At 39.5% G+C, this 16,338-nt stretch overlaps 1 protein-coding gene across 1 annotated transcript in view; it reads right to left on the reverse strand.

The window, feature by feature from the left end:
• Nucleotides 1-9,916, reverse strand: part of LOC116114503 (mitochondrial Rho GTPase 2-like) — a 28,226-nt gene extending 18,310 nt beyond the window's left edge. Inside the window, 2 exon segments of the mRNA XM_031400647.1 lie at nucleotides 9,559-9,770; nucleotides 9,902-9,916. Of these exon segments, the coding sequence (XP_031256507.1) occupies nucleotides 9,559-9,770; nucleotides 9,902-9,916 (227 nt within the window).
• Nucleotides 9,917-16,338: the final 6,422 nt, after the last annotated feature.

Consider the following 16,338-nt stretch of genomic DNA (forward strand, 5'->3'; position numbering starts at 1 on the left):
CTCAAGATGAAGTTCCCCACCCCGATAGGGATAACGGAAGTCAGCGGATCTCAACGCGTATCTCGCGACTACTATGTAAGGGTAATGTAGATAGCGTGCAAGGGAAAGGGCATTCCGCATGGCATTCCCGAGCAGGCAATGGCGATCAGCCCGATCAAACCACAGCCTGGACCAGTGTGTTAGTGTATGCCCTAGAAACCATTCGTGTTGTCAGTTTCAGAGCATTTTGTCTTGTATCTATATATATCATAAATAATAGAAGAAAGAGTTCTTCAATTCATATATGTAAATTGCTTCCTTTATTCAGTCATGCATTTAAAATAAAGTATGTATATGAATTGTCCAGATGATTCATTTAATAGGTAAATGAATTATCGAAAAGGGTTCCCTACGGAAGCAATATAAATTTGGGCAACTATATTGTACAGTAGGCATACCGGATGCTTCCGAAAGATATCATGAGTTGATATAAGTACGGATGACGATGATAGTCATGTCACTAGGGCATTGGTATGGATTAACGGTTGGTGAACTGTTTTTCGAACGTGACCGAATAACGACAAATCACTTGGAAAAGCATGTAGTCAATGATTTATCGTTTGGTTATATCAGTGCACGATGTAGTCCTTTGACCTGAGACATTGTAGTCGGATCCGATATGGATGCGTATGGTTCATACGGTGTATAAGTACGAGACTAATCATGTTTCGTACAATAAAGCCTATTTGGTCATGCGTTGTTCATATGCGGAAACGAACGATGGTCAAGAGGGGATCCATTGACTCGGAAATATAGGATCGGGAGTACCGCTGACTCCATCCGGATTCGAGTTCCTAGACGAACATCGATAAATGTCAGAAAACTGAATCTCTGGCCAGAGTCTATTATTAGTCATACAAAAGTAAGTTTGTGATGACAAGTTCCGGACATATTGATCGACAATTCGGTAGAAGATCGAGTTTAGGATTTTGACGTTCCATGAATCCATACTCGATTAGGATATCTCAATGGAGGGACTTTACCTGCATGGTACGTATGATCTGAAATGGGTTCGATGAAGTATTTCTTCATCGTGGTTTAGGGACTATGGCACATTGCTAGATGTTTACCATAGTCGTTGGGCCTCCGGACGGGTTTCCGGATTCATCCAGAACCGGCTCACGGCTAATCCACGGTGGACCTACATGGTCACACCAATAGCCTTGAGAAGTTAGAGAATGATGAGAGAGAGAAATGATTATCCGAAGAGGGCTAGCACCTTCCGAGGGTAATAACGGGATTTCTATAGTAATAGTTACATAGAAAACAATTTGTGACATTTTAAGGGTTAAAATGGTCAAGCAATAATTAATTATATTTAATTATTATATCTTAAAGTGTTAAGATTAATGAGATGAACAAAAATAACCTTTTAATAGTTAAAGGGTAAAAAGGGTAAATTTATGGGTTGTTAATGTAAACTAGTTTAGTTTACATGGGCCCTTGAATAATATTGATTATTCAAAGGGTAGCATATTAAATTCGTGGGGTCCCTTTATAAAATAAGATTTTATTGGGCTTGGAAGTGAAAAATAAATAATTGCAAAATAGCCCAAGTATATATAAGTGCAAAAGGTTGCATTTTTGTTCATTATTCACTTGTTCACTCAAACACAAACTAAAAGCTCTCTCTCCCTAGCCAAGGCCACTCTCTTATCCTCTCAAGGTGGTGTTAAAGTGTGGAGGTTTCATCCTTTTGAAGCTAATCTTCATCAATCCAAAGCAAAGGAGTAGGTATAATCTCATATCCAAGCTTTGTTTGAAAACCGTTTTTTTGAATCCAATTTTTTATGCTTTCTTCTTCATTTCCACCACTCTTCATGCATGCATGCTGAACTATCACAGTGAAGGATAACTTGGATCCTCGTATCTAGGAAAGCCCTTCCAGTGGGCCAGTTGAGGACCTATCTGAAGTGTCAGTTGACTAGAGCGAGCCGAGCTGAGTGTTGAGAATTGGAAGTAATCTCAACCCCCAGCTCGCCAGCGACCTGACCAGCTTCCTCACGGATAATATCGATGTGTTCGCATGGACTCATGCCGACATAGTCGGGATCAGCTCGAATGTCATTTGCCATGCCCTGAACATCGACAATGAGGCCAAACCGATCTGCCAAAAGAGAAGAGCAATGGATCCAGAGTGATATGCTGTGTTGAAAATTAAGGTAGATAACCTTCTTTTGAATGGATCCATCCGGGAGGTGCTCTACTTAAGTTGGGTTGCTAACTCAGTTTTGGTAAAGAAGCCTAACGGCAAATGGCAGACATGCGTTGACTTCACTAACCTCAACAAAGCGTGCCCAAAGGATAGGTTTCACCTACCAAGGTTCGACCAGCTTGTTGATGCCATCTTTGGGCATGAGCTGCTGAGTTTTATGGACGCCTACTTGTGGTACAATCAGATCCTAATATATGCATTAGACGAAGAGCATACCTCATTTGTTATAGATCAGGGGCTGTATTGCTACAAGGTTATGCCCTTCGGCCTAAAGAATGTTTAAGCAACTTACCAGCGGCTGGTTAACCGGATGTTTTCCGAACAGATTGGGAAATCAATGGAAGTCTATGTCGATAACATGTTGGTCAAATCGCATGTCGCTTCTGATCATATAGCACATCTCGCTGAGATGTTCGGGATACTCCGAAAGTACATAATAAAGCTCAATCATCTCAAATGTTCATTCGGAGTCTCCTCGGGTAAATTTATGGGATACATGGTTAACCAGGGGAATAGAGATCAACCCCGAGAAAATCCAAGTTCTCCTCGACATGAAAAGCCCGACTAATTGAAAATAGGTTCAGAGTCTTAATAGGCGAATGGCGGTACTCAATCGCTTCATATTGAGGGCAACAGATCGCTGCTTGCCATTCTTCAATATACTTAGGGCCAATACAAAGTTTGAGTGGACTCCCGAGTGCGAACAGGCATTCCTAGAGCATTAAAGAGTACGTCGAAAAGCCACCTCTCATGTCCAAGCCTCTCCCGCAAGAGATTCTCCTCTTGTATCTGTCCGTCTCTCAGTACGCGGTCAGTGCAACTTTAGTTTGGGAGGAGAGTAGGGTTAAATGGCCAGTATATTATGCTAGCAAGCGTCTGCTAGATGCCGAGATATGGTATCCGAAAATGGAGTGATTGGCTTATGCCCTACTGATTGCCTCCAGAAAGTTGCGACCTTACTTCCACGCCCACACAATTCATGTATTGACCAATTACCCACTCAAAAAAGTCCTTCAGAAACTAGAGGCTTCAGTTAAGTTACTCAAGTAGGCCATGGAGCTAAGTTAGTTCAATCTGCAATGTAGATCGAAAGCAACCATCAAAAGGTAGGCTGTTGCCGATTTCATCTCAGAATTCTCTTATCATCCGATGAAGGAATCTTAGCAACAAGCCATCGAAGTCACCTAAGAAACTGTCCAAAATCTATCGACCTGGAGTCTGTATGTCGATGGATCATTGAACAGAAAAAAGGTTGAGGTTGGCATTCTCCTTCTAAGTCCCGAACGGACTCATATTCATGGCATTCTCCGTTTTGGGTTCAAGGCGACCAACAATGAAGCTGAGTATGAAGCTTTGCTCATTGGATTGCGGTTAGCAAGAGAAATGAGGTCAACCGCGATCAGTAGCCATAGCGACTTCATGCTAGTTGTCAACCAGATTTTGGGGGAGCATCAGGCCAAGGAAGAGAATATGATCGGCTATTTGAAGAAAGCAAAAGCCGCACTCAAGCCGTTTAAGCACTTCACAAACACGCAGATTCCTAGAGACAACAATTTTGTCGTAGATGTCTTGGCAAAGATAGCCTTGTCGCTAGACTCAGACGTGCCAGAGAGCATTCCTATTCGGTTCATAGAGGCACCCAATATCAGCCCGCCCGAACAGGCCATGAATGTGACCAAGTCAGTTTTTAGGATGACCCTGATCTTCCCGTATCTCTGAGATGGAACTTTGCCTAACGACAAGATTGAGGCAAAAACCCTGCGAACCAGAGCTGCTCATTACACGAGAAGACCAGTTGTACAAGCGAGGGTTTAGTGCCCCTCTCCTCCGATGTGTAATCGATAAGGAGGCAAACTATATCATGAGGGAGATACATGAAAGGATCTGTGGTAATGACACGGCTGCACGATCCTTAGCCAAAAAAGTTGTTCGTCAAGGGTACTACTGGCCCTTGATTCAAAAAGACACCTACAACTTTGTTAAAAACTGTGACAAATGCCAGCGGTTCACGAACATACCGCGAGCTCCTTCCCACTAACTGATAACTATGACCAGCCCTTGGCTATTCTCCATGTGGGGAATTGATCTCATTGGTCCCATGCTAATTGGTAAAGGAGGAGTTAAGTATGCGGTGGTCGCGGTAGACTATTTCACTAAGTGGGTCGAAGCAGAGCCATTGGCCCCGATCACCACCAAAAAGCTCAAGGACTTCATCTTCAAGAACATTGTGTGTCGTTATGAGATTCCTCATACCCTCATCTCTGATAATGGGAAGTAGTTCGATAACGAGGAATTCAAGCAGTTTTGCAACGAGCTATGTATCCATAAGAAATTTGCCTCAGTCGCGAGAGCGCAAGCAAATGGTCAGGTTAAAGCCATCAACAAAACCATCAAGCACACTCTGAAGGCCAAACTTGGTGCAGCCAAGGGAAATTCGACCAATAATCTCCCTGAAGTCCTATAGGCATACATGACAACTCCGAGAACCTCTACCTTAGAAACTCCCTTCTCGCTAGCATACAGCTGCGAGGTGATGATCCTTGTGGAGGTAAGAACCGGTTCACTTTGGAGAGACCTGTTCAATGAAACAGACAACGAGGCGCTTATATGCGCAAGTCTGGATTTAGTCGAAGAACATCACAGCAAGGCTCAGTTGAGAATAGTAGCTTATCAGCAACGCACGAAAAAGTTCTTTGATTATAAGGTTAGAAGAAGAGATTTCCAGGTGGGTGACCTCGTTCTAAAAGAAGTCCTTCTCGGTATAAGAGAACCAAGCGTTAGAGTTTTGGGGCCGAATTAGAAAGGCCCGTACCATATTGCCAAAGTGATAAGACTGGGGACTTATCACCTCAAAAGGCTAAACGGTTCCAAAGTACCTCGAGCTTGGAATGGTGAACATCTTTGACTATATTATCAGTAAATATTTTACTTTTTTAGCTTTGTAAATAATACAAGTTCTTTTGTAATCGCTTTTTTTCGTGTGTATATAACTCTGTTCGAATAGACATTATACGAATGTTATTGTAAACAGTTAGAACGCGACCTTATGTACAACGATTGTGGGATACAAAAAATTGTAAGTACTCACAAGATTAAGAAAGCGAAATCTTTATTCATTAATAAAAATTAAAAAAGTACATATAAGCGAGCAAAGGGGAGGCGATTCAATAATAAGAAATCACTGGTCTTCATCCCCAGGTGTCGAAGGCGCAGCCTCGTTGTCTTCAGGCTAGTCACTGACCTTTTGCTTAGGTGGGGGCTCCTCTGGGACGTACTCCAGATGCTCCTCTTCCAGGGTTGGTCCTTGAGTTGCCTTCTCATCCTCGGCCCGCGCCATAGCGTCGAGGGCATCTCGGTACTCTTTGGGGAGGTTGGTCAGGTCCATGGTAAGGTTTTTTGGCCAAAGGGCATAGATGGACTGGATTATCCACTCGGCAGCTTTCCTCTTTATGTCTAATTCTTGCTACTACATCTCCGCAGTCATCGAAGTGACCCGACCTTGGGTGAAATGGAGTTTGGCCTCAAGTGTCGACCTCTGCTTCTCGGTGATCTCCCACAGTTTCGCCCATTCCCTCTCTGTTAGCAAGGCCTACTTAGAGTTCGTTTGTAGCTCATTTTCTTTCTCGCTAACCTCTTTGGTGAGTCTGGCCACTGTCCTCTGGAGCTCCTTTAGTTCCTCTCCTCACTTCTCTAGCTTAGCCTTCTAAAAGTCCACCGTGCGAAGAGCAGCATTCCTTTCAGACAGGTATTGATTCGCCTGAATGGTGGATGAATCTCTCTCTACTTGAGAGGCTTCTAAATCCTGCTTAAGCCGCATGTTCTCTTCTCTCAACTCGACCAGCCCCTCGGTAGCCCCCAACTAAATCTTCTACAGGGACAAGTGCATGGAGAGCAGGGCCTGTGTAATGAAGAGAATAAAAAGTTAGTTTCCTTTCTACTAAAAGCAAATGTAAAGTCCTCACCGAGGACAACTCGTTCTACCTGGCTCAGGTGCTGAAAGGATGTGGACATCAAGTCCATAGGGTTAGCAGCCACGAACTGCTCAAACGCCTCCGCGAGCCCGCATTCCAGTAGGGTGAAAACTACCGGCTGTAAATGGTCTAGAAGTTGCCCCATCGAGTCCAGCACAGGCGTGCCTATACAAGCTGTAGGTAGCATTCCCTCCGCTGGCTCCTTGGCCAACCCCCCGAGACTCGCAGCCTCCTTTTGCCTCGTCCACGAACCCTTCGGGGTGATAGAAATACCGATCGTGCCCCTGGGAGGTCCTCCTGAGCTGAATGCTTGGTAAGGCTACGACCTCTCGGGCTGAACGCCTAGGCCTTCCGTCTCAGACTCTGACTCTTCAGCCCGAAGTTGCTTTCGCTTCTTGGACTTTTGAGCCATCGTCTTGTGCTTCGGGTGAACAGCTGAAGGTTGGAGAGCACCTACAGGTCAGACCGGAGCACCTGTCGGTGTCCCTTTGACAAGGGGACCGCTGGGAGCGACTCCAGCCGGTCCGATGACGCCCATGCGGGGTAAGTTGAACTGCCTTGGTCGCGGTGATTTGGGCACTTTAGAAGGCATGGTCGTTGCATGTAGACATCGTTAGCAAAATAGTTCAATACATGCAAAGAAAAGAAACGGGCTAAAGTTATGGTACTTACTCGATGTGGTCTCTAGGGTCGTTTTGGAGTTGAGAAAACCATACTTCCACAATTTGTGGTTGTCATGAGTAGTCTTGCGTCGCGATTTTCTTCAGGCAGAAAGTCAATGGTAGTGATCCTGTCTGGATCCTCGAGGAGCGATAACTAAGTTGTCTTGTTAACTGCGAAGAAACAGAGAGCTCGTTAGCAAAGATAAAAAATAAGTTCGTGAACTCAAACAAAAATAACCTACTCGGTTCCCGGAATTGGCAAATGCCATCATATCGAAAGAAAAAGAACTTCGTCTCATATGCCCTTACGTTGCTCAGGTAACTATGTATTCCCGCTTCGATGGTAGGTCACTTGGAGAGGTAATAGGAATCCTTGTCTTTACTCTTCTTTAGGATGTACGAGCAACCGAGCTCTAGCACGGTTAGCTCGCCTAATCCGTTTTCATCGTATATGATATACATAGCCACGACTATTATATACACATTTGGCGTGAGCTGCAGCGGTGCGATCCCAAAGTGATCGAGGACCGACTTGACAAAAGGGTTGAAAAGGATCAACCTCTCACTCTTAAAAATGTTCTCGAAAATCGCAGCCATCCTTTCTGACGGATTCCAAGCTGTGTATGACCTATGCTGGAAGACCTCTACGCTGAGGGCGTACTGGTCTACCACCTTCTGAATATCCTCAGTAGTAATTGCTGACAAGATCTCCTGGGAGGGACCCACTGGGGCATCCTACACTGGCAAGTTGTCTCCCTTATCTGTCCGGGTCGTTGATGGGTTCATTCTTCAACAGTCTAAAAAAAAAATGACATGTAGGAAATCACTCGGTCCTCGTACACTGTTTCGTACGATGACGTGAAGGAAAAGTAAATACTTCCTCCCTTAAACCCTAGAAAAACCCTAAAAGAATGTTTTAGAGCCACCATCAATAGCTCAAACCCAAGGAGAATATTTCATCTCCGATCAACTACTGGTAGACTGTCATCGCATGGCAACTATCGAAAGCAAGAAATAATAATAAAAAGTGGCAGAGGAACCATCGTTACCTATTGAAATGAGAAGAATAATCCTCCTACTCTGAATGTCAAGTGCGCACCAGTCTGATAGACAAAGAACCAAGGCTCGCGAAAGTTTCTTGCTCTCTCTGAGAAGATGAGTATTGTGACGTTACCTGAAGTGAACTTGGGGTTTTATAGTGAAGGAAGTGGCGCTTTGCTTTCCTGAAGTCAAACGGCGTTTGGGCGAAAAATGCATCTCATCGTTGATCGCGACCATTTATCGCAGATCAACGAAGAAGAGTGACCATCACACTTCGAGAAACCAAATCGTCGTTTGTTTCTGTTGAAACACCCAAGCGACGACATGTTTTCCCTCTTCCACATTAAATGCACCCACTTCCGCATTTAATGTTCTGATAGGGAATCTCATTTCAGCATGACTCGCATTTAATGTGCATGGCTAGCACTTATTGCACATAAGACACGTCTTTCAGAGCAAAAGATATTTCATTTAATGCATTCTCTACAAAAGTGCAACGGATAACACCTAAAGAGGTTGTTACATTAAAACACTCTTTGTCGTGTCAGTCGCGAAGCGACATGACTTTTTGTCCTCGTCGTGTCAGTGGCGGAGTGACGTGACTTTTTCTTTCAACAAAGAATTTGCCCAGTGTAATCAGGTCGATGGCCTCAGTCGATAACCTCGGTTGAAAACCATAATCATCGTTATGGCACTGGATAGGATCTAGAACAGGTCGCGGACCCTTAAGAAGGTCATTTCAGGTCGCCTGCGTTGGAATGTTTCTTTAACCTTTGTAACAAGGTCGGATCGACTAGTGTCCATTCGACGCATTTCAAATCAAGGCATAATTGTGTAGTCTTCAAGGTTTGATTCTCAAACCTTAAAAACTAGGGGGCTTCTGTTATGCTTGAAAAAGTAGTGCTGACGTCATGCCTTGTCAGCATGGGCGGTCAGAGTATAGGTAGGCTTTGCAGCCATTCAAACACATCTACGTTGCATATTGACGTAAGCGGCATGCTCCTGCTAGTGCACTAGGTGTGCGTCAGGCTGGCAAATGGCTAGAGAGGTTCCACATATCCAAACCCTGCATAAGTTAAGGAAATCACTCGAACAAGTGAGTAACGGGACATAAAGAAGGATCTGCACGACAATCTAACCCACTCACAGATTCAGTAATCATTACCTCAATTCATCCCACTATAAATAGAGGGCTCCTCTCTTGTTTGTGGGATTAGCTAATTTCTCTTTCTCTTTTTCTCTCTCTCTCTCTCTCTTGTAATGACTTATAATTCAGCTTGCTGAACACGACCTGACCTCATATATTAATACAATACCAGTGGACGTAGGATTCGCTTACTTAAGCATCTGAACCACTTTAAATGTTCTTCATCTTATATTCCATTCAATATACCCATACACTTGTGTCTTTTGAGTCAGCTCAGTATTTCCCACGTATGGTTCATTGGTGTTAAAATCACGTAGCAACAGCCTGTAATCGAATTCGAGACACTAAAATATAAGTCCTTAGACAAAAAGAAGAGTAAAATGGAAAGTCAAAATGAGTAGACTCTACAGTCAAGAAATAAAAACTAGATGAAAAGTAATGTACGAATTAGCAAGATCAATAGCTAACTATGCTAGTCAACACCTTCCCAAAAATGAATCCAACAGTGTAGACTTTCCAGCATTTTTAGAGCCAAAAACAAAGCAGCGAAAGACATTTCTTTCAGTTACTTGCTCCTCACGATCGGCTAATTTTCTCCTAGTAACATGAAACACTTTAGCAGCACCACCACGATATCCAATGTATATTAAATAAGCCAAAGTGCGTCATGGATCAAGTAGTGTCATTAGGGCCCACTGCAACCAAGCATTTTTACCAGACAATTAGCAAATGCTTCAAATTGATTAAAATGCATAATGCAAAAAGTTGAATCGTAATTTGTGGAAGTCAACATATAAGGAGAACGATTCGTCTGCTTTATACTAACCAAAAGAATGTACATGAGAAGGGGTAAATAGTACAACTAAACGAGACAAAGTTTCTGGAAAAAACTAGGTAGGACAGACATACACAGACAGAAGAAAGCACATTGAGACATTAAAAAACTGTATAGAAGCAATACAACTTGTACAACTATATAGTGCCCAGATGAAGTCTTTCTTGACAAAGATGTAAAGCCTTTATTCATAGGAGAAGCAAACGAGTCAAAGCAACAATAAAAAGTTGGACATGTCAATGAAACAAACTATATAAAAACCAGGCAACCTGTGACTATAACATAACAGTAATAAATAACATATTGAAAAGCCAAAAGATGTTTATTAAGCAACCATTAATCCCAAAAACTTTATAGGAAATAGCCTACAAAAGTATGTAAACTCTTGGCAAACCCCATCCCATGTATGGCCAAGTATAATTTATAAACTTGACATGGGAATCCAAATAAACACAAAAATGTTGAGTTTGTTAAGAAGCAAGTTGACAGAGGAGAAGCTGAGCTGTGAAAGTTAGTTATGCTGAGTGCCGAGCTGGAAGTTTTAGTTAAAGTTTGTTAGCTTTTTAGTTAGAGTTAGTTAGATGGTTATTTTACAAGTTGTATATATATGTATATTGATGTAAACGTTGGATTAATGAGAAGAGAGTATTTCTTTTCTTTTCATTTGTTTTCAGTTCTTCCAAATACATTTTCTTAACATGGTATCAGAGCCTTGATCTAAGGCTTAAAATTCTTGTTTAATCATCAGATTTTTTTCACCAGATCTAGTGCTAATCTACTATTAAATTTCAGTTCTATTTTGTCAAATCTTTCAATTCTTTCAGTTTGTTTTTCCTCACTCAAACTATTGAGCAAATTCGGTTGCTTCGAATACAACATTTCATCTGAGATCTTTATAAAACATTAATGGCAACTGAAGGAAATGACAACATCTCAACTGGAACTGGATCTCAGAATAATCAAAGTTCATCAACAGTGGACTTCAATCATCCCTTGTACTTGCACCCCTCGGATACTCCAGGTTCTATCTTAGTTTCTTTTCAACTCATTGGAATAGAAAATTACTCACTATTCGATCAATGAAAATTGCATTGCTTGCTAAGAACAAGATAGGTTTTATTGATGGAACTTGTAAAAGAGACACAATTTCACTTAACTTGCAACAACAGTGGGACAGATGCAATGCCATTGTGCTCTCTTGGATTATGAACTCTGTAAGTAAAGAATTGCTGAGTCGTATAATCTATGCTTCTAATTCACACATGGTATGACAAGATTTAAAGGAGAGATTTGACAAAATCAATGGTTCAAGGATTTTTCAATTGCACCGAAACATTGTTACTTTAACACAAGGAACTTCAACTATATCCACTTATTATACTAAACTCAAACTTTTATGGGATGAATATGGATCTATCATACAGCTACCTACATGTGAATGTGAGATGTCAAAGACTTATGTGGAACATATGCAGAATCAAAAACTTCTGTAGTTTCTCATGGGACTGAATGAGACATATGTGCAAGCAAGAGGACAGATCGTGATGATGAATCCACTGCCTAGTATTAACTAAGCTTATTCCATGCTTGTGACAGAAGAAAGTCAAAGGAGCATAGTAGGATCTATCGCATCAGAGTCTTCCTTGGAATCCACTGTCTTATACTCATCATCATCACACAACAACAGTCCAAGGGAAAGAAAAACTGGAATATTACCTGTGAGCACTGCAATGTGAGAGGTCATAAGAAGGAAAATTGTTATAGGCTTATTGGCTATCCTCTTGACTTTAAGTTTACCAAAAAAAAAAATTCGCAGGAACTCAATCTTCAGTCAATAATGTTTCGGCTTCATCTACTAATCATGCTGAGCCTAACAGTTCAGGATCTGCTGCTCCAGTATTCTCTAAGGAACAATATGAAGAGATCCTCAAACTCTTGAATAAGGACTCAACTACTTCTACAGCAGATGGAATGGTGAACATGGCAGGTATAAAATGTTTTATATCTTCACTAGGTGAAAAACAATCCTGGATTCTAGACATAGGGGCTAGTCATTATATGTCCCTTTGTATTGATCTATTATCAGATTTAGTATCTTCACCTATTTCTATATCAGTTCGATTGCCTAATGGTCATGTGTCTAAAGTTTCTCATATTGGATCACATTATTTTGCTTCTGACCAAAAACTCACCAATGTTCTCTATATTCATGATTTCAAATTCAACTTGATTTCAGTTGCAAAGATGACAAGAGATTTGTCTTGTTTCATCTCTTTTTTTCCTTACTTTTGTATACTTCAGAACCTCTTCAGTGGGAAGGTAAAGGGGATTGGTAGAGAAACTGAAGGTTTATACTTTTTACTGCCTTTTAAACACCATGCAGCACCAACTATGCCTCAACATCTCTCTACTGTTCCTAAGGTTTCTCAAGTTTCCACAGTGCATGAAGATCTTCCTACTTTATATAATAATTGTTGTTCATCTTCTATTGAATTGTGGCATAAATGGCTTGGTCATGTGCCTATTCTCAAATTGAAATATTTTCCTTCAATAAAGCTTACTCAGAGTGATATAAAATGTGTGGCAGATTGCAGAATATGCCCTTAGCTAAACAAGTCAGATTGCCATTTACTTCAAGTCATACTAGAGCATCTCATCCTTTTGATTTATTGCATATGGATGTTTGAGGCCCTTATGCTCACCCCACTGTTGATTATCGTAAGTTCTTTCTCACTATAGTAGATGATCATACAAGGATCACTTGGGTTTTCTTAATGAAACATAAGTAAGAAACTATACTCCATCTTCGAGAATTTCGTTTGCTAGTCCAAAATCATTTTTCTGCTTCTATCAAAGTCATTCGATCAGATAATAGGGGAGAATTTTTTAACACTGCTTGCACTAAGTTGTTTACATCCTTGGGCATCATTCATCAAAGCTCTTGCGTCTACACCCCTCAACAGATTGGGGTGGCAAAACGCAAACACAGGCACCTGTTGGATGTAGATAGATATTTGAAAATCCAAGCTGGAATTCCACTTCAATACTGGGGTGACTGCATTCTCACTGCCTGTTATTTGGTGAACAGGTTATCATCTCCTGTTTTAGGCAACAAGTCTCCTTATGAAATATTGCATGGAACACCACTACCAATTGCTCATCTTCGGGTATTTGGTTGCCTTAGTTATGCAATTCATTTTACTTCAATAGATAAATTTGCCAAGAAAACTATTCCATCAATTTTCATGGGATACTCAGCAACTCAAAAGGGATATAGGCTGCTGAATTTGGAAACTTACATGTTTTTTGTAAGTAGAGATATGAAGTTTGTTGAGCATGTTTTCCCATTCTTTCTCAATCTTCTTCAGCAGCTTTGCCTCCTTATCATTCCTTTTCACCTGCACATCCTGAGGATTTTGAGTTATCTTACAAATTTTTACCAATTGATGCACCACACCAGACTTCTCCACCTGACAATTACCTTATGCCACCTGATCCATCTAAGTCTTCTGAGCATGTCCCTTCTCCTGATATGTCATCACCTCCTATATCCCCTCCANTTGATTGGGTCTAATAAAAAATTAAACCCATGAAACTAAAATGGAAAACGTTTTATCTTAATTCGGGGGTTAGTTTCATTGGTTTTGGAGATGGCTAAATCTAAACAGCATAAAAATCTCACTATGTAAGAGGTTTTTTTTTTTTTTTGATATATTTTTAGGGAGTTTTCTGATATTTTAAGGGATTTTATTTATTTATTATTTCATGATGATGTAAGAGATTATTATAATTTTTAAGGAGTTTCATGATACAAATTTTATATAACAAAGTTTTTCAATGATTAAGTGATAAAACATTGTATCTCGAAATCTTGAATGGAAAGTAAATAATAAAAAAAAATTATGTTTGACCAATGTCTAATCTTTATGATAGATTGTTGTTAGAGTTTAGGTTAAGATTATGTTAGACGTAGATTTGGGCAATTTATGATTCTTGAATGTTTGTTTGATGGTTTATTGCTTGATTATTGTGATTGGGTGTTTGTCTAGAGGTGATTTTGTTGTTTTGTTGGAAGAAACTGATATATGGAAGTGATAGGAAGTCACAAAAAATCACAAAACGGACTTCAAATTTCGCCCGATAGCCCTTTATTGGGCACGATTACTTAATTAGGCAAATATTTGAAATGGTGACAAAAGCCCCCATATGGTGATATCACAAGGTATCAGACACTTAGAATTCTAAATTTAGCCCGATAACTTCCAATATGATCCTGTCTGGCACCGTAGTGAAATTACGAAAATAACCTGATAGGAGTATTGAGTGGTTTAGGACACATTCAAGCACTTTATAAATTAACAAATAGTGGTGACTGGGTTGCTTAGGACATGCAAGTAATGACTTGATTGGAGTATTGGGTGGTTTCGAGTGGTTTTGGCACTTTATTGCCTGTGTGAAACTGAGTGTTTTTTTTGTTTTTGTTTTTGTTTTTTTATTTTTTATTCCAACATATATGTTATTATATTTTTTTCATGTGATTAAAAACATAATTGCTACTTTGTAAGGGGTAAAATGATAATTATTAAGAATATTTTCATAACATCAGAATATGTGGAACACTACAAAGCATATGTTACCAACGGTTGCAAATTATCAGCCTTTACTTGTTGAAGAAGATCGGTTACTTTGAAAAATACTTGAATTATGATTTAGAAATGGAAAAATTTCAGGTGAAGAGGTTACATGTTCATACTATAACAAGATACATAGTTTAATGATTGTAGCACATTTATGTTTAAGTTTATAATTATAAAGTACCTTATGTAGAACATCTCGCTTTCCTATATTGAGAGACATGATGGATACACAGTTAGGAGACGTATTGAACATTCTATTTTCTATAGAGAAATGCTTTTATAGTACTGTTTTAAAACCCGGATCGAAGGGCAACTCATTTTGCTACCCAGGTCATGGGTCAACCGGTCCAACTGGTTGGACCAGTGATGTTAGCAATAATTTTATTTTTAAAAAATTATTATTAATCCCTTAAATTTTAGTATATTATAAAAATACCCCTAAAATTTTTCAATTAGTCCCTAAATTTTTTATTTATTTCAAAAATATCCTAAAAATTACCAATGGATCCCTAAAATTTTGACATATGTCCAAAACACCCTTAAAAAATATAAGTGAGTCCCTATAAATTTAAAATATTACAAAAACCCCCTGAAACCTGAACTGGACCGGAGAAGCAACTGTGTCCCGGTCTGACTGATCCGACCAACCAGTCTAGTTCGGGTTTAAAAACAAAGAGTAGTAAATTAATAAACCATGTAACTGTACGTGCTTTTATTAAAGTTTAATGATAATATTTGTTTTTGTATGTGTGTTTAGACAAGTTTATTGGCAAATCGTGCTTCTGATTAGATTGTGCAATGCTTTTCAATGGTATGGTTCATTATAACTATAGGTATTAATTCTTTCAAACCGGGAATTTAGAATTATACCAATTATCATGCCTTGTTGGTTTACAATGTTATAGATACTGATCATTATATGGAAAAATACATTCAGAGTACAAGCTACAAAACATTAGTCACCCCGCTGATGTATGGTTAAAGTGTAAGTAATCAATACATTATAAGCTAAAAAACATACTCAATAAAGTGTAAATCGTTTATACATTGCAATCTTCAAGGAAAAACTTTCTCTTGTACTTTTTGTACTAAGCTATCGAACTCTGACTCTAAACACCCTCTGTATTTCACAAAAACCCGAATAACATCTATTGTTCTTGCCAAGTTAATATAAGATGTTATATATGCATAAGTATAAACAATTTTTAGAATTCAGAACACAAAATAAAAAAGTACCAATTCAACCTGACAATGCTCGATATCACCTGATACATATCGATTAGGCATTATTTTAAAACCCATAAAACCTGACATAGCTCGATATCACCCGATCCACTTTGTCAGTGTTTCTATTTCAAATGTGCCCTATACCTTATTATCAGGCACTTATTAAGTTGCTAAAAATGTATGCCTGATAGTGCCTAAATATCAAGTATCTGACATTAGTTGTCTTCTACCTCTAGCGTAAACTTGGTTGAAACTACTCCAAATTCACAATCTGAACTATTTTATATAGATTCTTACTGACAAATTAACATAACAAGCATACATATATCCAACGCAACTTATATAAAGTATATAAAATCAAATCTATAAGAAATTTTCAGTTATATACTAATCTACCAAATATTTTAAACCATAAAAAACATACCTATTGGGTTGTGGTTTCTAATGGACGAAAAAGTCAACAAATTAGTAAAATGATGTCTTCTTCCCAAGAAAATAAAGCTTCAATAATATTGGATGATGTGAGAACTTGTTAAGAACAGAAAAATTTGAGAAAAGAGAAAA

The sequence above is a fragment of the Pistacia vera genome, unplaced genomic scaffold (genome assembly GCF_008641045.1).
Source record: "Pistacia vera cultivar Batoury unplaced genomic scaffold, PisVer_v2 Contig712, whole genome shotgun sequence".
Lineage (NCBI taxonomy): Eukaryota > Viridiplantae > Streptophyta > Magnoliopsida > Sapindales > Anacardiaceae > Pistacia > Pistacia vera.